We start from the raw sequence: 21,524 nt of genomic DNA, 5'->3' as shown, positions 1-21,524 counted from the left end.
TTCATTGTAGAATTGCGAGCGCTCAGCGCCCCTCTCTCTCATGTTGCGTGCAGCACCTCGACAGCACCTCTCTCACACATGACAGTGAACGAATTAAAAGGTGGCGGTGTTTTCAATATGCATTCCTCCGTGTACTTGCCTTTCCACATAAACATCAACAGTCACAGATGTTATTGACAGAGAAGACGGCTGATCGAGTTTATCATGACTTACTGAAAGGTTAACAGAATTTCCTACACACCCTTTCTCTATGTGCTTGGTGTGAGTATGTGTGCGAGCTCTCGCCCTCCCTACGGTGCGGTGTAGCTGTAACTCTGTGTAACAGCAACAGTGTATTCTCTCATATTTCTGAATTTGCGCCGAATTGTCTGCGCTATACCCGATCTACAATAAAACTATCACTCGCATTTAAAATAAAAAGCGCTCATAACACAACAACACATTGACGAGAAGAGTAACAGCAGTAAAGGCTGTGCACTGCATGAGACTAACAAGTAATATAGGCAAAATCTCCTCATATATCCGCTCTTCAATGTAGATGTTTGGTGATTTATGTCGCGTTTATAAATCAGGATTTTGGCAGCAGTTAATGTAACAGCCGGTTGGATTAAACACAAGGTGTTATTGGGTCGTGTTTAGTCACCATTTTTTACTCGTTTTATGTCTGACAACTGAACAGAACAGATAAAATGTGAAAATAGCATTCAGTTGTGTTAAAATACAATACAATGTGATAAGAGAGTAGAAGGGAAACAGATTTCAAGTGCCAAGACTAGACCAAACGCAAACACAACGTGATGACGTCACAAATATGCTTCATTAGCACCACAGTCTCTCAAAATCGTGTGGGAAACATTCGACTGTTCAAATCTATTTTATTTATGTGTTATATTATGGAACAAATGTTTTTGGATTGGGCCTTGTTGTGATGGTATTTGACGTAAACACGTAGAATAATAGAAAAGTGTGATATGTGATATTGGATAAGTCTTCTGTGCAAACAGTGCAGACACATGTAATGATTCATTCAAAGGTTTTTAAAGTGTATTTATGAAACTGTATTTAATCAGAATATTGAACAGAATTGTTTCAGCTGTTTTCCAGATATTTATAATATTTTTGTGTTTAACTCATCATCAGGACAAGACCTATCTGTGCATTCATGCAGCTGATGCTTCCAGCCAAAATCTGTGAGTCCTAAATATACTGAACAACACACAAACATTTCACGACTCTCAAGCAATGTGTGAAGAGCATAGACAACATGTATACATAAAATAACAATGCATACAAAATGTTGTTTTTCAGAATTGCTGAGTGTAGAAATTTGAAAACTACTGCTGTTCCTCACAGTCACATGACTTTCTTATAGACAGAAATGATGCTTATGGACAGACACTTTCACAACATTATACCAGAGCTGAATTTTCCTCATTCATGTGTTCTAATCACTGAGTGGGCATGTTTCATGCAGGTACCGACTAATTGCGTGTGTACATCTAAAACAGTTCTTATGTACCTGGCTAAAAAAAGGGGCGTTCACATCATAACGATAACTATAAAAACAAAGTTTTAAAAATTATTCTTCATTTGGGAGATAGCAGGGTTCAAATCACATCTATAATGATAAAGAAAGATTTTTTCCAGCTGATGAATGATAAAACACTGTTAATACTGTTGTGGATCTCTAATGTTTGGCTATTGATGAATGTGACGCGGGTTTATGTCTGAATTAAAGACTGTAGCTGTTGGAAAAGGTGTGTTAACGGCAGGATATTATATACTGATGTTACACTTATAAGTCTCAGTAAGCTGGCATATATACTGTACATCCCGGACATGAGAACACCTCCAGTCTTCAGAAATAGCATCCAGCCTTTGCTCTGCTTTGCTGTCATATTTTGGAGAAAAGACGTTTGGGAATGAAAATGAAAGCATTAGCAGCATGTACAATACATGTACAATACATTCATTTTAGTGAGTGGGAACAATGCAGCACGCGAGCTTAAAATAAACATAACGTTTATCGTTATCGTCCTCTGGTGTGGATGCAAATATAGTGAATATGAATATTATATATAGAATATTATATATAGTATAATGTGAATTCCCTTTAAAGCTGTTTGCTGTGTATTATTTCACATATTCAATAACAATCCAGAAATGTCGAGAAAAAAAACTACAGAAAAAATACTTAGGACTTAAAAAAATATTAGGAGTTACATTATAGGAATCTTAGTTTTAGACAAGATTAAAAGCATGTTTTTAGACTATTTAGGCCATGAGGTATAGAGAACCATCAAAAAGCAACACATTTGTTGTGTACAAACAATAAAAAGATCAGATTCACATACACTTGAAATCAAATGTTGTATAGAAATCATTTAAAAATGTATTGCATATGAGCAACCACTGTAAAAATGACATTTGACATTTCTAGATCAAATAGCTGTTTGGGTGATGCACGTGTGCTATCAGTGTGAGACACTGTCCCCTGATGCAATCCAGAGGGAAGGAAACTGTGCACTGGCCACCAGACCTATTAAAACTCATCTGTCACAATCTCACAGCTTTAAAATAAGGATAACGGTCTGGATGTTTCATCACACCCACTTCTCTCCTTAATGGGTGGCACAAACAGATTTTTATCGAAATGAAGTTCATAATCATCCATGACAAAAATGTGTTCCCCACTGTAACCATATGTAACCTGTTGCTTAGAAATCGAAAAGAATAAGTGTTTCTTCCTCTCTCTTTTTTATTGCCTTAAACTGTTGGGCATTCTTTTTCAAGAGGATGGAACTTTTCTTAGAAAAAATAAATTAATGTTAATATGCTAAACAATTTCTTTTGACATAATGACTATATTATAATAATCTTCATTTGCATCTTTTTTGTACTATTTACAACAATAACTGTGTAGGGTTACTAGGTAACAATCCTGAACCTGCCCCTAACTCTAATCTGTAAATCTAAATCTAATTGTAAGTGCGCATACTGTTAAATAAAACAATCAGTTGCCTTCCATTCTGAATTAGTACAGTTTAGGGTTGTGAGTATTGCTTTGTTAGCTAGATTGGGAAATCGGCACATTGAAGGTTTTTGCAATCATATGTTTCTCAATCATACCTGAATCTAGGGCAGTTTTCAAATGGTACTCTGTTGTTTTTACAGTGGTAATATTATTAATATAATTATTTCCTTGCTTGGAACTGTAACGGCACGTTACCAAGGAATACAGACGAGAGTAGATCCACAGGCAAAACACTTTTAATTTGTAGCGTTTGGGTAAGACAGCCGAAGAAACATAACATATGGCATTACATTAACATTACAATTGAGACTAGACAATGAAGGGGAGCACAGAGTGTGAATATATACAAGTCCATGATGAGGCAGATGAGGGCAGGTGTGATGATTACAGACACGAAACAGGTGATGGAGTGTGGAGGATCGTGGGGAATGAAGTCCGAGTTGGAAAACACGAGGAGAAACAGAGGGAACCGTGACAGGAACATGAGAACGTTTTAAAAACTCACTTTTAGTATCAAGCAGTTTCTTTGATATATCCGCTGAGGTTCAGCTGAAACATGACTATGTCCCTCTGGAATGATAATGTGTAATGATTTGATATTTTGAACACATAATAAAATCAAAATGTTTCTTGTGAAGTTAAAGCCTAGTAAAGACCTGTAATTGTTTTTGATTGATCACCTGAATAGAGTGAAAAAATGTATTTTTTAAATATATTTTTTAATGTAATTCTTAAATTCCTTGTCTGCATTGTGTTCAGTGAATTGAAAGTATAGCATTAGGTACTTTTTGTCCAAGTTGTTTTTCTTATTAAAATAATCATTAATTTTGCAGTTCAAAAATAATTAAAGGTTATCATTATACCAAGACATTAGTCTACTATATTTATTTTATATTTCCCAAAAAAATCTTGAAATCTGAAATCTCGAAGTCTCCGGAAAATGTTCATCATAGTTTTTAATTTGTGAAGAATATTAAAAACTTTTTAGTAGCCTTAGGATGTATATTACTTTCCAAATTCCAACAGATTTCAGTTGTTTGTTTGGGTCTGTAATCCTTACTTTGCTGCTTTTTGAGCCACGCTTGGTATGACGGCTCAGTATTCACTTAGATACAGTCGCAGAAAAAATTAAGAGACCATTGCAAAGACCATTTTGAGTTTTTCTGAATTTACTATTCATATGTATGTATGTGTTTAGGTACAATTATATTTTTTTTATTCAGTAAACTACTTATAATATTTCTACCAAATTTCAAATAAAAATGTTGTTTTATTAGCATATATTTGCAGAAAAGGAAAATTGGAGGAACAGGTCAAAATAATGGAAAAGATGCTCTGTATTTTTTCAGACCTCAAAAACGGCCAAGAAAACAAGCTCATATTCACTTTTAACAACAGTAATACGTGTACATGTATTTAGGAAAAGTTACAAAACAATTTTTATGTGATATCTGGATTTTTATCAGTTTTCATGCGTCTTGTCATGTTTTTCACATTGCTGTTGGATGACATCGTTAGTTTGATTTTGTTGAAATTCAACAGACACTGGACTGGAATGGCCATAAAACATCTAGAAATGGTATTTAAAGGAAATTTGGACTGGTCTCCTATATTCCGCGGCTGTATATCATACTTACATGTCAGTTGCTTTAATCAGAAAGCAGATTAAAAGCGAGGTAGTAACCTGTCATAATATGATCATATAATAGGATCTGTCTTAATTTTGCAGGTCTCAACATTTTAAAGATTGCATACGCTTTATTCACGAGTGTCGACTCAATGGAGGGGCGTGTCTAGTTCATTGGTAGGTGTTTTACCCTTTTTCTGTTTTTGTGCTATTGCGGGTTCAGTACAGTATGTGAGCTATTAAATATTAGAGGCACTTTACAGGAACAGTGGTTTAACAGGAACACCTTGCTTGTCTTGTTGCATCATCATGCTTTTTCACCATTTCCAGTATTACAGTCTAGACAAAATAACTCTGACTTTGCCTGTATTCTGTATAAATTAACAAACACTTTATGCTATTAACATTCAATCTAACAAACCCTGTCTCTCACTTCAGTCTTGCTGGAGTGTCTCGCAGTACAACCATGGTGGTGGCTTACCTCATGACCGTCACCAGTTACAGCTGGGAGGAGTGTCTGAGCGCCGTAAAGGCTGTGAGATCCTTTGTGGGCCCAAATTACGGCTTTCAACAACAGCTGCAGGAGTTTCAGATGAAACAAGTTTCAGAGGTACAGATTCTGACTGAACATAACTTCCTCTCTCAGGTGTCAAACATAATAAAATATGAGATTTTAAAAAGTAAATACCAGTCTTAAAAAAGTTGACAATTAACTTGTAAGACTAGTTAGGCTCTGTGTTGCAGATTCAGGTCCTCATCCAAAAGCAAATTCTCAAAGGTCATTAAAGTGTCACTCAAGTACAACATAGTGGCGTGATGTGTGTGCATGTGTGTGATGCTGTCCTACTAACAATGACCATTTCTATACATTGTAAACATGTTTGTAAGTGTTGGCAGGTTGGCTCAGATGAAGTTAGGAGTCCACTAGTCTTAGCCTCAGACGGACGTTGACTAAACGTCTGATGCATAAGGCACACTTTTCTGGAAACATTTTAGCACATTTGAAGTCATCATCTGATTAGTTGAATTTCACAGGATTTCCGGGAGACATGTGTCTGACTGTTTGCTTTACCTGTCAGTCATATGGCCTCTTGGGCGGGCCTTGGTCAAAGAAAGCGGCGAAAGTTCCCTACTCTACGTGAGACTAGGAGTCCACTGGTTTTTAACAGATTTTCAAACCTTTTTAAAATACAAAAGAAGTCAGTGCAGTTTAAAACTCTGGTTGCCTGTGCTCAAATTCTGAATGTCCTTGTCTGTGAGCAGTAAGTGAGCTTTAATCATTCTGAAACATCTTAAATATGCAATTTATGGCAAATTTCAAGAGTAAGCTGGAATTGTACAAAGTGCAGTATAGCAGAAGTAAAAAGCAGAAAAGCTGGTTCTTAAAGGGGTCATATGACAGGGCTAAAACTAATATTATTGTTTGTTTTAGATGGAATGCAATGTGTACACGCGATTTTAAGGTTCAAAAACGCTGTATTTTCCACATACCGTGCATGTTTCTCCTCTTTGCCCCGCCTCTCTTAAACGCGCAGATCTTTCACAAAGCTCATCGCTCTGAAAAGCGAGGTGTGCTATGATTGGCCAGATAACCAGTGCATAGTGATTGGTCGAATACTGCAAGCATTTCACAGAAATGTAACGCCTCTTACCATATTCGGAACATCATGTTCCCACGCAATTGTACTGAAAGGTGATAAAATGTCATCGGTACTTCCTTGTATCAATTCGAGCCCGAATCTGATACGGAAAATGAAGATGATCAAGCCGATACATCAACTTTGCCAGCGCAACTTGAGCAGGATGTAAAGGATTGGTAAGGTTTTATTTAAAAAATATGATATTAAATAGTTGGTTATAAATAGTTAATTAAGTAGCTAACTGTTTTACCTTTTATATACGACATTATAAAGACTATAAACAAACAACCATATACATCATACAGAGTTTGTGTGAGATAGAAACAAGTTCGCATTACAGCAGGGAATGGTATAAATAACGCGAGCGCTTTGGCCCTTCTTGATCAACCAGTGTTACGCCACGTCTCGTCGCGACTCAACAACATTTGTTGCCTCTAGTTGGGAACATTATTACTGATTATTAGGACTTATGTTGTCTTTTTTCACGTTGCGCGCGTGTCTGCATTTGCAGATCACAAACACACAACAAACTCAACTCGCGTTAATCCATAACAAAGTCTTTTACAATAAAATTATACTTACATGTTGCGAATCTGAAGCGCCAGAGAGGTTTTAATGGTTGGAATGGCCCCACTTTTTAACCAAAGCTTTCGTGCACAGCCGGTCTTAATCTCTCTCCCAGGTCCGTATAGCAATCTTCAGTGAAATATGCGCTGCACAAACTTGGGGGGGGGGTGGTTACACGAGGCATTTCAGGCAGGTCTGGGTTCGCATTCGCTTTTAGATAGAATGCATCTTTTGTTTCCAACACTTTAATTTTAGCAATTTTACGTGTCTAATACATGCATGGGCAACTTATAACACACCAAAGACACAGAAAAACACGTATTTCCGCCATATGACCCCTTTAAAGATTGTGATGGTCTCAGCAGGAGTGGGGATTGAAAGGTCATTTGAACACAGAAGAAGAGAGATGTAATCATTGCTGTAATGTCACCACTAGACCTGCACTACATTGTCAGACAGAAAGGATCTCGTTTTCCCGATGTGTAAATTGATGGGGCAGTCGTTGATATGTGGACACTGAATGGTCATTAAACATTATCCTCAGGTTTCTGGCGATCAGACAATGGGTTGGCAGAGATTAAAGAGTTCTGTCTTGCCAGGTTGAGGGTTTCTTCATCCAAGTGTGTAGAAGGCATTAAAGAATACAAACAAATATACTCAACTCAACTTTATTTATATAGCGCTTTTTACAATTTTCATTGTTACAAAGCAGCTGTACATAAGACATATTGACTATAAGCAAACCAATTAAAGTTGTACCTGCAAAAACAAGAAAAAGGTGAAAACAAAGAAGACAGACATACCCACATACAAAACACTCCACACACAATATGCACACGTACTAACACACATACACACAGACACACACACACACATGGACGCAAACAGACAAGTATGCGCACACACAAAGACACGCACACACACACGCTCAGTGAGAGCACACATTTAAGATAAAGGAGAGAGAAGCACAGGTCAAATATAACAGACTATAAATTCCTATATGCAATATTAATTAAGTAAAACTTTAAAATTCTAAAGCAGCTCCCCCGGCCAGGCAAATAGTGCAAAAAACAGTATGCAAATGGTGGCGAGGAACCCAAAACTCTAATCGAGAAAAAAAAACTCAGGAGAACCCAGGCCCAACCAGGGGATTCCATTTCCCCTCTGGCAAAAGCTGCTGCCTCTGCACAAGCTCCAGAGATCTTGCACAACAAGGCTAAATAAAATAAATAAACTTACTAATAAGGTACATTACAGTTTAAGATTATCATAAATAATCTAATAGCATTTGAAATTTTGTGGTGAAGACGTGTCAGGTGACCGCGTCCTTCTTTATCCAGCTCTATCATCTCAGCTCTTGTCAGGTCGCCGCTTCCCATTCTCCGCTCTACCATCAGGTCAGGCCATGAATTTTTGTCAGGTGACCGCGTCCTTCTTTATCCAGCTCTATCATCTCAGCTCTTGTCAGGTCGCCGCTTCCCATTCTCCGCTCTACCATCAGGTCAGGCCATGAACTGTGTCTAGTGTATGCAAGATTAAAAAGATGCATCTTTAGTCTAGATTTAAACTGACAAGAGTGTGTCTGCCTCCCGGGCAGTGCAGGGAAGACTATTTCAAAGTTTAGGTGCTAGATAGGAGAAGGATCTACCACCTGCACTTGATTTGTATTACCAACTGACAGGACGCCTGAGAGCGTAATGCACGTGAAGGACTGTAATACAAAAGGAGTTCATTCAAGCAGTACTGAGGAGCTAAACCATGTAGGGCTTTATAGGTAATATGCAAGATTTTAAAGTTAAGGCGATGCTTGATAGGTATTAGTGCAAGGTTGACAGAACTGGGCTAATATGTTCATACTTTTTTGTACGTTTAAGAACTCGAGCTGCCGCATTTTGGACCAGTTGGAGTTTTTGTAATAAGCCTGCAGGGCAACCACCTAACAGTGCGTTACAGTAATCTAGTCTTGATGTCATGAATGCATGAATTAACTTCTCTGCATCTGACATTGACAGCATATGACGTAGTTTAGATATATTCTTAAGATGGAAAAACGCAATTTTACAGGTGTTGGCGACGTGGCTCTCAAATGACAGATTACTATCGAATAGAACGCCACGATTCTTTGCTGACGATGAGGGTTTTATGGAACATCCGTCAATAGTTAAACAGTATTCTTGGTTGTTACTTATAGCAGTTTTCGGTCCAATAAGTAACACTTCTGTTTTGTCCGAGTTCAGTAATAAAAAGTTGTTACTCATCCAGTTTTTTATATCGACTATGCATTCCATTATTCGATGGAACTGCTGTGTTTCATGAGGCTTCGAGGAAATATAAAGTTGAGTATCATCAGCATAACAGTGAAAGCTAACTCCATGTCACTTTATTATATCTCCTAGAGGTAGCATGTATAATGCGAAGAGCAAAGGCCCCAAGACTGAGCCCTGTGGTACACCGTACTGGAAATATAGTCCCGTCCGAATATCATAAATTTACTTCCTCTGGTTCGGAGGTAGATCTGTCTTCAAGTCAAAGCCGCATTGCGCCGAGTGTCCTTCACGATGCTGCTGGCTTTGCTGATGCAACTTGAAAGGAAACTGTCCAGAATGGAGATGAGAGGGACACCAGTGATCTTCGCAGCTGTGATTACTGCACACTGTAGGGTGTTGCGGTCTGCTGCACTGCAGTTGCAGTCCCTATACCAGACAGTGATGCAGCTGGTCAGCACACGATGGCACACCCCTGTAAAATGTGGTGAGGATTGTTGGAGGGAGGCTTGCTCTTTTCAGCCGGTGCAGGAAGCAGAAGCGCTGTTGGCCCTTCTTGGAGAGTGATGTGGTGTTGGTGGTCCAGCTGAGGTCCTCTGTGATGTGCACACCCAGGAATTTAGTGCTACTGACTCTCTCCACAGTCGAGCTGCCGATGGTCAGTGGGGGCTCGTTAAAGGAATAGTTTACCCCAACAATGGTCCCCATTGACTGTTTATAGTAGGAATAAAAATTACTAGGTCAAGTCAAGGGAGACCATTTTTGGGTGAACTATTTCTTTATCAGAGTTCCTCCTGAAGTCCATCACAATCTCCTTTGTCTTTTCCACATTGAGGGAAAGGTTGTTTGCTCCACACAATGCAGCCAGCCATCTCACTTCCTCTCTGTAGGATGTTTTTAATCTTTGCTGATGAGGCCCACCAAGGTTGTGTCATCAGCAAACTTGATGTCTTGCATCTGTTCTCACATTTGTTGTGTGAAGGTGTGAAGTGGGGTTTCCTGTTAGAGCTTGTGTTGCTGCCTCATGTTAAATGCGAGGATTTGAGCGACAAAAAAGTAACAAAAGTGCTTCTTTTCGGGGTTAAAGGGGTACATGCGTGAATAAGGGGAATTCTGGTTTAAGGGGGACCTGCTAATATTGCAACATGTGCTTCTCTGCTCATCGCAATATTGTTTGCTGTTAAAGTGGTTGTAAATGTGTCAGGCTGAGATTTTTGAGAACAACATAAAGAGGAATTACTTTCTTATCCGTCATGGGTTATCATAAAACTCTTGATTCGTTTGATTATGTTTTACAAATACATAGAGAGCCTCATCTGTATAAACAATGTGTTGTTGTTTTTGACCTAATTGTGGACAGAAATGTCATTCATAAAGTGGCTATTGGTGGATACAGACTGTGGGTGGGTTCACTTCTGTCCTGCTCTCAGGAAGCAGGGCAGTTCTGAAGAAAGACAGCCCTTTGAGCAGAAATGAAAGAACCCTTCTATACGAAGGGACGAATTGTTGTGATAAATGTCAGTCCTTATATTCAGCGAGACAGTTTTGGACAGGTAACCATGAGGAGAAGTGAAACGCAGTGTCTCTCTGCCCTTGCCCAGCTAAACTGAGTTGTTTGGTTTTGACTTTATATGCTGATGAGTTTATATAGGCATATACATCAAATCATGTTTTAAATTAGTTGTTTAATGCCCAGTTTCACAGACAAGGCTTAAAGCTAGTCCCAGACTAAAATGAATGTTTAAGCTTCTTCTTTGAACATCTTAAAATATGTCAGTGCCATTGTTTCGTCTCAAGAGGCACACCAGTAATGATTTTTACTAAGGCATTTTTATAAAAGTAACTTGAATATCCTAATTTATCTAAGCGATAGTCATGACTTAAGTTAAGCCCTGTCTGTGAAACCAGGCCTACATTTTGGCTGGGCTTTTGCTTAGAAAAGAATAGTTTTCTAAGTAAAAAAAAAAGCTTTCTAAATGGGAGAACCTCTATTTGGGGATGTGATCAAATGGAGAAGTGGTTTGTGAACTGGATAATGCTTTTTATTATAAAAATGTCCACTTTGTTTTTAAAGTTAACTTAGTCTGCAAAATAAGTAGCCTAATTCTGATTAGCTTTAGAAGATGGTGCAAGCATGTTGCACGGCAAGCCGTCGCGTCCCTGCCTATGTGTGTGTGGCGGGTATAATGTTAGTCTTGTCTTTGTGTTCAATCCCTGCTTCATCAGTGCTACGGTATGAACACTCTACACTGCTGGATATCAAAGCTGTAACAAACCGCGTGGACTTTCAACAGGGGTCTGGCGGCCAGAACTTTGCAAAGCTCCCGGTGGCTATACCGAGCGAGCTGTCTCAGCTGTACTGAGATTCGCTCCTCAAGAAGAAGCGATACAAAAGACGAGGAAGGCGCGGCGGAAGACTAGCAAGAAATGCGAGAAACTTACACGAAGGTCGAGCAAACGTGCATCTCAAATGGACATGGCTCCTACCCGTGCATCCCGTGCAGCCTTTTCCAATGTGTCGGAGTTTGCGGTGGAGTAAACAAATGAGGAGGGCCCGTTCGGATGATCGTTTTCTCAAGGAGCTGAAACACTCAACACCGGTGCATACGCAGTCACAGGAACCCACGACGGTGAAAGCTGCTTTACTGAACGTGAGGTCAGTGGGAAACAAAACATTTATTCTTCAAGACTTCACTGTTGTGCAGGATTTGGACTTTTTATTTCTAACGGAGACATGGCTGGATCCGGCGGACACTTGCCTTCTATCTGAACTGATGCCAGTGAACTATAATGTCCTTAATACTCCTAGATCTACTGGTCGGGGGCTGGGGGGTATGAGGGGGGGGTTAAAGCAACACTTTATAAGGACAGATTTAAATGCAATCACCTTTCAGCTGAGAAATTCGCGAGTTTTGAACTACAGCTGTTTAAACTGGAACTGTCCATGACTGTTTTGCGCGCACTTATTTATCGTCCACCTAAATATGTTAAGGATTTTATTCAAGACCTCTCAGACTTTCTTTCTATTATTGTATCGAAAACGGACAATCTCTTAATTATTGGGGACTTTAATATTCATATATGCTGCCCATCAAATCCATTAGCAAAGCAGTTCGTTGAGTTGGTGGATTCTTTTACCTTAACTCAGTCGGTGGGTGAGGCTACTCACAGACATGGTCATATGCTTGACCTAGTTCTATCGATGGGCTTGTCCATTAGAAATGTGATTATAACAGACAATTGTATTTCCGACCATACCTCTGTTATGTTTAATGTTGATCTGCCAGCTGGTATTTCGAAGAACTCACCTGTTGACCGACATGTCCGTCCTTTGAATGAGACTACTGCAAAGCGTTTTGCGGAGGCCTTTGAAGTAAACCCTGCCATCACTGAGGGGTTAGGACCGCCTTTAGATACTGAGCAAATTACAGCTGTGTTTAATTCTGTATGCTTAAATATTATGAATGAGGTCACCCCACCAAGACCAAAAAGGACTAAACTTCAGCCTCAGCCCTGGTTAAATGGCGATACCCGTACTCTCAGGCAGGCCTGTAGGAAAGCCGAGCGAAGATGGAGAAAGGACAAATTACAGGTTTCCTATGAGATCCTAAAAGAGACTCTGAGCATCTACCAGCGGGCTGTCAAATTGGCAAGAACAAAATACTTTTCAGATATAATAAATCGAACTGCCCACTGTCCCAAAGCTCTGTTTGGCACAATAAATTCTGTGCTAAACCCAGCTAATTTATCCCCTTCTGATGCGTTCTCCCCTCCCGCAGAGGACTCTTTGAACTTCTTTGTGGAAAAATCGAAAATATTAGAAAAGAGATTGTCCCCTAAAATGCGGGTCTTAAATTCCCTCAGTTATGTGCAGATACATTTGACCATTTTGATCAGGTCTCTTTTCCAGCCTTAACAGAGTTAGTTAAACACATGAAATCATCCTCTTCATTATTAGATTCTATCCCACCACAGTTTATTAAAGATTTGTTTGACACTGTGGGCACAAGTATACTCTCTATTGTGAACAGCTCCTTAACTCAGGGATGTGTTCCTTCCTTGCTTAAACAAGCGGTGGTTTCTCCCCTATTGAAAAAAATAGGCCGTCCCATTTCTAAACTTCCATTTTTATCCAAAGTTTTAGAGAAGGTGGTTCTGACTCAAATCACCCCTTTTCTGCATGGAAATGATCGCCTGGACAAATTACAATCCGGTTTCAGAGCAGGTCATTGTATAGAGACCACTCTGTTAAAAGTGGTAAATGATCTACTGCTAGCTGTTGACTCCGGCAAGTCCGCAATACTAGTAATGTTAGATCTCAGCGCCACTTTTGACACTGTAGATCATTTGATCCTGCTAAACAGGTTGGAGTGTGAAGTGGGGTTTCGGGGAAGTGCCTTAAAATGGTTTAAATCCTACATGGAGGATAGATCATTTTTGTAAATCTGGCCAATGTCTCGTCCTCTATGTCGCCCTTAAAATATGGCCTGCCCCAGCGCTCGATCTTGAGTCCGATACTATTTTCACTATACATGTGTCCGTTGGGATCCATCTGCCGTTGTCATAACATTGTGTATCACATGTATGCAGACGACAGTCAGTTCTACCTCCCGCTTAAGATTGGTAGCGAACAGTCTGTGCAGGCCCCGCTGCATTGTCTCGAGGAGGTCAAAAGCTGGCTTTCTAATAACTCTCTCCAGCTAAACGGGAAAAAATCTGAGATTATTTTATTCGGTCCCCCTAAGGCAAAAGAGAAGATCTCAAATGCACTTGCCCCACTAAAGCTGTCAGTGAAAGACAATGTTAGAAATCTAGGCGTTATTATAGATTCATCTCTCTGCTTTGACAGACAGATAACTTCAGTGGTAAGAAGCAGTTTCTATCAGCTTAGAACTATCTCTAAAATAAAACCTTTTCTGAGTTTGAAAGACCTGGAGACTGTTATCCATGCTTTCATTACCTCGCGACTAGACTACTGTAATTCACTGTATGTAGGGATTACTCAACACCAACTCTCTGGGTTACAGCGCATACAGAATGCTGCAGCCAGGCTTTTGACTGGCATTAAAAAGAGGGAACACATCACCCTGGTGCTAGCATCTCTCTACTGGTTTAGGATTGATTTTAAGATTTTATTATGGGTTTTTAAAGCACTAAATAGTCACTCCCCAATTTACATCAATGATCTCCTAGGGTTTTACACTCCAGCTAGGGCACGGAGATCAGGAAATCAGTTGTTGTTGACTATCCCTCAGTCAAATAAGAAGACAAAAGGCGACCAAGCTTTCTCAGTAGTAGGGCCACAATTATGGAACAACCTTCCCCTGTACATTCTGTAGAGGTTTTAAACTCATTCAGCCTGGCCTTTGAAGTAGGGATTGTGTGATTTGTTTTATGGCTGTGATCTGTTTTCATGGCTGTCCCTCTTATATGTTGGTTGTATGTGTTTTTATTGTACTATAGGTTTTTAATTTTTGTGAAGCACTTTGGGCAAAACTTTGCATTTAATGTGCTATATAAATAAATTAAGTTGAAGTTAGCTTTGTTAAAAAATTGAAGTTTATGATATGTGACTAGATAGAAACGAGGGTGTGCATGTTCACCACCAATTGTTTACATTTTTCTTGATCTACAGCTGTGTGAAAAAGTGGTGCATATACTGTAGGTTATTTTAGGTTACAGTTTGTGAAAACATGATTTCAGGTTTGTAATTCTGGTTAATCTGGTAAGGAAAGTCTGCCTGGAAAGTAACCGGATATCTGTCCTCCCACTCAATTCCAGCATTGAGCCCGAGCAAGGGCTGTGTGCCAGGGAATTCCCACTCTCCCTTGACATGACATATCCAGACTAGACTCTTACAGTCATCTGCTCCCACTAGGAAGGTGTGTTTGTAGGCAGTGATATAGAATTCTGTGGAAATCTATAACTTCCTTGTGTCAGAATAACTGAAGAGTCCTGTATGAGGCCCATTTGGGCCCTGGAACATTTGGTCAGCATTTGCTGTTTTAAAATGGGTTCAGGTTGCTTTGATCGAAAGTAAAATTCATACAAATCCAAGACTTTCCCAAAAAGCCTGTAATGGAGTGGTTTGTCATAAAAAGCCAGATGTTGTCAATCAACTTCTGTTTTTTACTGTGGGCACTGAGACACTGATTCTATCCATACTATGGAAGTAAAATATACACTGGCTTCTGATGATGCAATTCTACTTACGCTTCGACGTCACAAAATGCATTCAAGCATTGAAAATTATCTATACAAAGGTTTCCCTTTTTTGTCCCTGCCCCAAACCATACATAACAACAGAAACTATACAAGTAGGCCCTGTCATCTGTAAGTGCTCTCGTGTCCAGTTTGTTTCTAGTTTTGATAACAGAGTATGTTATATTAAAGCACTTACACTCAGAGGTGGACAGTAACGAATTAAATTTACCTGAGTACTGTACTTACTTTACCAGTTGGTTAAGCCTACCAGTTACCAGTACGGCCTAATGGTTAGAGAGTCGGACTCGTGACCAGAAGGTTGCCGGTTCGATTCCCAGGGCCGGCGGGTAACAACTGAGGTGCCCTTCTGCAAGGCACCTTACCCCTACTTGCTCCCCGGGCGCTGCAGTGATAGCTGCCCACTGCTCCGGGGGTACTTGTGTTCACCACTTGCTTGTGCGTGTGTTCACTACTCTCTGGATGGGTTAAATGCAGAGGTCACATTTCGTTGCCTTGTACCTTCGTACATGTGCAATGACAATAAATTGAATCTAAATCTAAAATCTAAATCTACTTAAGTACACTTTTTGAGTATCTGTACTTTACTTGAGTATTATTTTTTTCTGAGTACTTGTACTTTAACTTCGCTACATTTGAAAGACAAATACTTTTTACTCCACTACATTTATAAAAAGGTCCAAAAGTAGAAAATGGTTTCTATGCAGCGGGTTTTCCTGTGTGCGCAATTTATCTGGCTTGCGAACTGCCAGGACCTTTTACTGTTGCCAAGTATTTCAGTTTTTCTAAGCTCTTTGAAACTTTGAATGGCCATTTGGCAGATTTTTTACGCAAATCTGGCAACTCTGGGATCTTCCCCGCTAAACTAATGTAAACGTAGGCGCTGCTACACCGTTGATAGCTCTCTAAAAAGACAAACAGAACAATAAAAGACGAAAAAGGCACATGTTAAAGTGTGGTGTAAGCATCTGTGGGTTACGATCAGTCAAAGATCGTAGAAACATTGTCATGAAAATGATCGGCATAACGGCTAAACGGTAAATATGCATCACATACACCTTGAGCTACGTGTGCGTGTTAACTTCGGATCTGCTGCTATATCATTTAAAGCGATTTGGAAAATTAATGATGTTTTTACTGAAGTAACTATAATTGAAGTATTCCTGTTGAAATAAAAACATTATAACCCTGCCCAAAATACAACATAAAATGTGATGGATTTAATGGTTATAATGGGAATTGTACTATGGATACTTGCTGTCTACTTGTATGTGATGGATTCTATTGGTGGGATGGTAAATCCTATTTGAATAAAACTCAAAACACTACAAAGAGGAATTTAATTTAAAAATCTCATTCTAATTCAAAAATTCATTGTTTTTTTCAGCAGGGATGGTATTCGCAGTAAAACCACAGTATCCACATATTTACCATTTTCTATATATAGGAACCATACTCCAATTAATAATCTTTAGTAAAACCACAGCAACTAAAAATACCGTAGTTTCATTATACTAGCTATAGTTTATGTTTGTAGTTAAATTATGGTAATACAAATGGTAATAAATCCAACAAACAGATGGCTTCTACACTTTACTATTTACAAGAACCTTACTACTTACTGGTAAATTGCTGCTAAAACTGGTAAAGGGAATATACAAAATAAAAGAACACTGCTCATAAATACATATAGGCCCAGGGGGCTAATGAGGATAATTAGGCTAAATGATCATACAGGATTATATCTAAACTAAACATATGTGCTAAACATATAAAGCTCTTAAACGAGTTGCTCACTGCAAAATTTGCCCCCACTGACTTTCCATAGTATGAACAAAAATTACTATGGAAAGTCAATGGGGGAAAATTTTGAAGTGAACTACTCCTTTAATACAACTGATACTGTGAGCTACTTAGTGTATTCAGTAGGTTGCTTCAGAGGCATAAGGTATACGACAATAAAACAATGCACAACCGACATAAAGGAAATTTACTTACTTTTAAAAGCATGTACTTCTGTACTTTTACTTAAGTAAGAATCTGTCTTTACAACTTTTACTTGTAGTGGAGTAATATTTGACCAGTAGTATCTGTACTTTCACTCAAGTAAGGAAGTTGTGTCCTTCGTCCACCTCTGCTTACACTAATGTGATGTCCTCCTATCTCTTGCAGTACCGGGTGTGGCTGCGGGCCAGCTACAGACCTAGTCCCTTTAAAGACCAGGAGCAGGTTCAAGCTTTACTGAGTTTATACACAGAGCAACAGCAACAGGCCCAGCAGCGTGAAGAAGAATGGTTGAATCAGTCCTCTAGTACCTGCACACTGCCCAACAACAAATTCAGCAGACCAGGCAGCAACAGTTGAAAGAGGTGCTCACGCCCGTCCTCCAGAGTTCAACTGCTTTAACCTCTGCTGAACAGTATCGCCACATCGGACGAGCCAAATTAAAGACCTTAAATCGGTTACACTAGACTCAAATGTGCATGTAATGTCAAAACACAGATTGGCGTAATCAAAGTAATTGAAGTGAAGCAACAAAAGATTTTTCTTTCTCTTTTTTTGGTAATAGCACTAATAAATGTATTTCATTAACTGTGCTTCCCAGCTTCTTGAGTGAGTTATCTTGAATTTTTTACCCTTTTATCACAAAACCAGATGCATTTTGATCATTCAAAATAAATATAATAATGAATTGGTTGCCTTTATCAGTGATAGAATGGAGACATACAACATGTCTCTCTAATACAAAACATATTATATGCAAGAGGTCCATTTGCTATAATTATGCACTGTTGTTCTTTATGAATATGAAAATAAACAACAATACACGATATGTGTGTATTAAATATTTTAACAGTCATATGACTTTTTTGATAATAGTTTAGCTCCTTTTCGAAATGTTGGTTTAACTAGATATTAAATATATTGGATATTCATGCTAAATTTGCATATCATATTATTTCAGATTTTGCAGGTGGTTTAAAATAAACACTGTGAATACTGCAGTAATACTAAAACTACTTATTTTTCTTTCTAATTTCTTTTTACATTTTCTGAAGACTGCGACCGATGGATTTGGTGCCGTACCTGCACAGTTCAGCTAAATCCTTAGCTACTATATGTGAACTTTTCAGCATGGTATTTTCCCATAGCAAACTGGGAGTATCAAACTCTCTTTATTTTTTGATTGGCTATCAATTACTAACAGTGTTGAGTGAAACAGATTAATTACTGTAATTAAAAACGGATCTAATAAATTTGGGAACGACATGCATGTACACTGTACGATGATGACACCTCCTGAATCTTAGGCTACAGCTCAAGTTAGAAATCATCATCAGCGTGCACAAATTGTAAACAAACACAGCAACATGAATTATACTGCAGTTGTGCTTTGCATATGTGCTGGAAAAAAGAGGTGGAAGCGGAAGAGAGCAATATTATTATTATGTTCGCCTCCGTGGCGTTTAACTTTTATTGCCATGTAGTGTTGATCAATACGTCATTTCATGTTGCATTTTTATTGGCTATTCAGTAGGTGTATGTTGTACGGTCAAGCTAAATTTCTGACACTGCCAGAAAATGATCGCAGGCTGTCTTTGATCACAAGACCTTGACAACAGCCGTCATTCAGTCTTTCTCACTGTACGATGTAGGACCAGCGTTTATGAGCCACGAACACACAAATCACCATGGTTGTCATCTTTCGTCTGGGACAGCCCAAAATCGTACAATCTGAACCCAGTTTAAGGGGCGGTTTCCTGCAAAGGATTAGATTAAGAGAGAACTAGGCCTATAGTTAAATTGGAACATATAGGTCGCTTTTTTTTAATACGCATCACAAGAAAATATTACAGTTGTCCACCTTGAGACAAAACAATGGCACTGATGTATTTTAAAGGAGTCATATTGCAAGGCTAAAACGAATATTATTGTTTGTTTTAGATGTAACGCAATGTGTATACACCATTTAAAGTTTAAAAAACGTTGTATTTTCGTTTGTATCTCCTCTTTGCCCTGCCTCTCTGAAACGCGCTGATTTTTTACAAAGCTCATCGCTCTGAAAAGCGAGGTGTGCTATGATTGGCCAGTTCACCAGTGCGTGATTGGTAAAATACTGCAAGCATTTCACGGAAATGTAACGCCTCTTACCATATTCGGAACATCAGGTTCCAAAGCAATTGTACTGACAGACGATACAATGAGATTTACAATTACGCCCACCTTAACTACGTGTAGATTTGGGCGGTCTTAAACCCTATTCGCACAGGATTAGTATTATCTGGGGACCTCTGGTCATTTGTAATAATTGCAGAGATTGTCTGTGATCCTGTTGCGCACTCGCACTGGATAAGTGAACTCGGTGATTTTACTCGAATTTACTGACTTATCTCCCAGAAATGACATGAAGGTGCTTCCCTCTTTCTAAACATGGCACGAAAGAGAGTTTAACACGGATGCGCTGTCTGACAGAGATTCATTCATTGACGCAGCTTTTAGCCCGTTACTGTACACACCAGGCTGGACCTCGCGTTGCGTTTTGCCGCGTCCCACAGTTTAGAAGCTGTCTATCTTCATTGAACATGTCAAAGCAACTGTTTCAAATCGTGCTTAAGTGGTTTAAAAGCCTGTACACGAATAAGAGCGTGATTACATAATGTAACGCTAGACAAAGGATGTCAAAACAAACGGATGCTGCGTTAATTGCGTTAAATATTTTTCACGCGTTAATTTGATATAATTAATCGCATGCGTTAACGCGTTACCGTTGACAGCCCTACTTGAAAGTCTTGTCGGTGTAGGTGTATGTAAACAGAAGAATGTTCCTTACCGCATGCTGCCATGCATGTCATCCATCTCCATATATTCCTTCTTTTTTGTTTCGCTCTTCTGATCCTGTCATGTTTTTTTACAGTGAATATTTTCTCTCTGCCAATATTATTGTTGTCTGGTATGTAGCGACATAATCCAGCACCCAAAATACTGTGAAAACACTCCAACGCAGCTTCCATTCTTTGCGAAAGATGACTGAAAAGGCGCACAGAAACCTTGAAAAAATGAGATACGATCCCGCCAAATCTTGTTCAAAATTTCAAAACGCAGAGATTCCGATTCGCACTGGACTAATATTATCACAGGACCTCTGTGTTCGTCAAAATATGGTAGGTAATTTGTGGGGGAATTTTTACTTGACAAATTACAGACATGGCCGTTTCGCACGGGATTAAGATCACAGACAATCTCTGCGATTATTACAAATGACCAGAGGTCCCCAGATAATACTAATCCTGTGCAAATAGGATTTTAGTCAAATCATGTTACAAAGTTGCGTAGCTTCGCCGGGGTGTGGTTACACGAGGCGTTTCAGGCAAGTCTGGTTGAGCATTCGCTTTTAGATAGAATGCATCTTTTGTTCCCACACTTTCATTTGTGCAATTTTACATGTCTAATACATGCATGGGCAAAAGAAAAACACGTACTTCCGCCATATGACATATGTTATATATGGTATATGTCAGTGCACGCAGATATATGTCAGTGCACGCAGTTTTCAGTTTAGACAGCTTAAACCAGACCAAAGTGTACTTAAAGCGGCCATTCCCCGTGAAGCCAATTTTCAAACTTTAGTTAGTGTGTAATGTTGCTGTTAGAGCATAAACAATATCTGCAAAATGATAAAGTTCAATGCCGATCGAGATATTGTCTTTAACATAATTTGATTTTCAAGGACTACAGAGAACAGCGGGAATCGGACTACAGCCCTATACTTCCCGATAAATGATGTCACTATTCCGAGTTTTTGAAAAACCTCCTTCCAAAGGAATATGCCAAAAAAGGGGCGAGGCTTTCCTTAGAGAAGAGGAAGAGTAGTGGAGTAGTGTTTGGTTATCAGAGATTGGAAACATTTGACTGAGCTGCGAAATTAATTACTTTCACTTTCATCACAGTCCTACAGCTGGTAATAAGAATTCAGCTACACACATTCTAAGATAACCAACTATAGAAAAAGTCTAAAGTCAGTTTCCATGACTTTAACACTGGCTGTGAAAGCTGTTCTGTGTAATACACTGATATTGTGTGTGTGTGTGTGTGTGTGTGCGTGTGTGTGTGTGTGTGTGTGTGTGTGTGTGCGTGCGTGCGTGCGTGCGTGTGTGTGTTGTGTGTGTGTG

At 39.1% G+C, this 21,524-nt stretch overlaps 1 protein-coding gene across 1 annotated transcript in view; it reads left to right on the top strand.

The window, feature by feature from the left end:
- dusp22a (dual specificity phosphatase 22a) overlaps positions 1-17,946 on the top strand; it is a 61,763-nt gene extending 43,817 nt beyond the window's left edge. Inside the window, exons 4-7 of the mRNA XM_057347538.1 lie at positions 1,141-1,190; positions 4,764-4,838; positions 5,100-5,271; positions 17,527-17,946. Coding sequence (XP_057203521.1) covers positions 1,141-1,190; positions 4,764-4,838; positions 5,100-5,271; positions 17,527-17,718 — 489 coding nt within the window. The 3' untranslated portion in view covers positions 17,719-17,946. The remainder of the gene's footprint in view (positions 1-1,140; positions 1,191-4,763; positions 4,839-5,099; positions 5,272-17,526) is intronic.
- The last annotated feature ends 3,578 nt before the right edge of the window (positions 17,947-21,524 follow it).

Source organism: Triplophysa rosa, linkage group LG12, assembly GCF_024868665.1.
Source record: "Triplophysa rosa linkage group LG12, Trosa_1v2, whole genome shotgun sequence".
In the NCBI taxonomy this organism is placed as follows: domain Eukaryota; kingdom Metazoa; phylum Chordata; class Actinopteri; order Cypriniformes; family Nemacheilidae; genus Triplophysa; species Triplophysa rosa.
The sequence above is the reverse complement of the archived record's forward strand: the minus strand, read 5'-3'. Positions and strand labels throughout refer to the sequence as shown.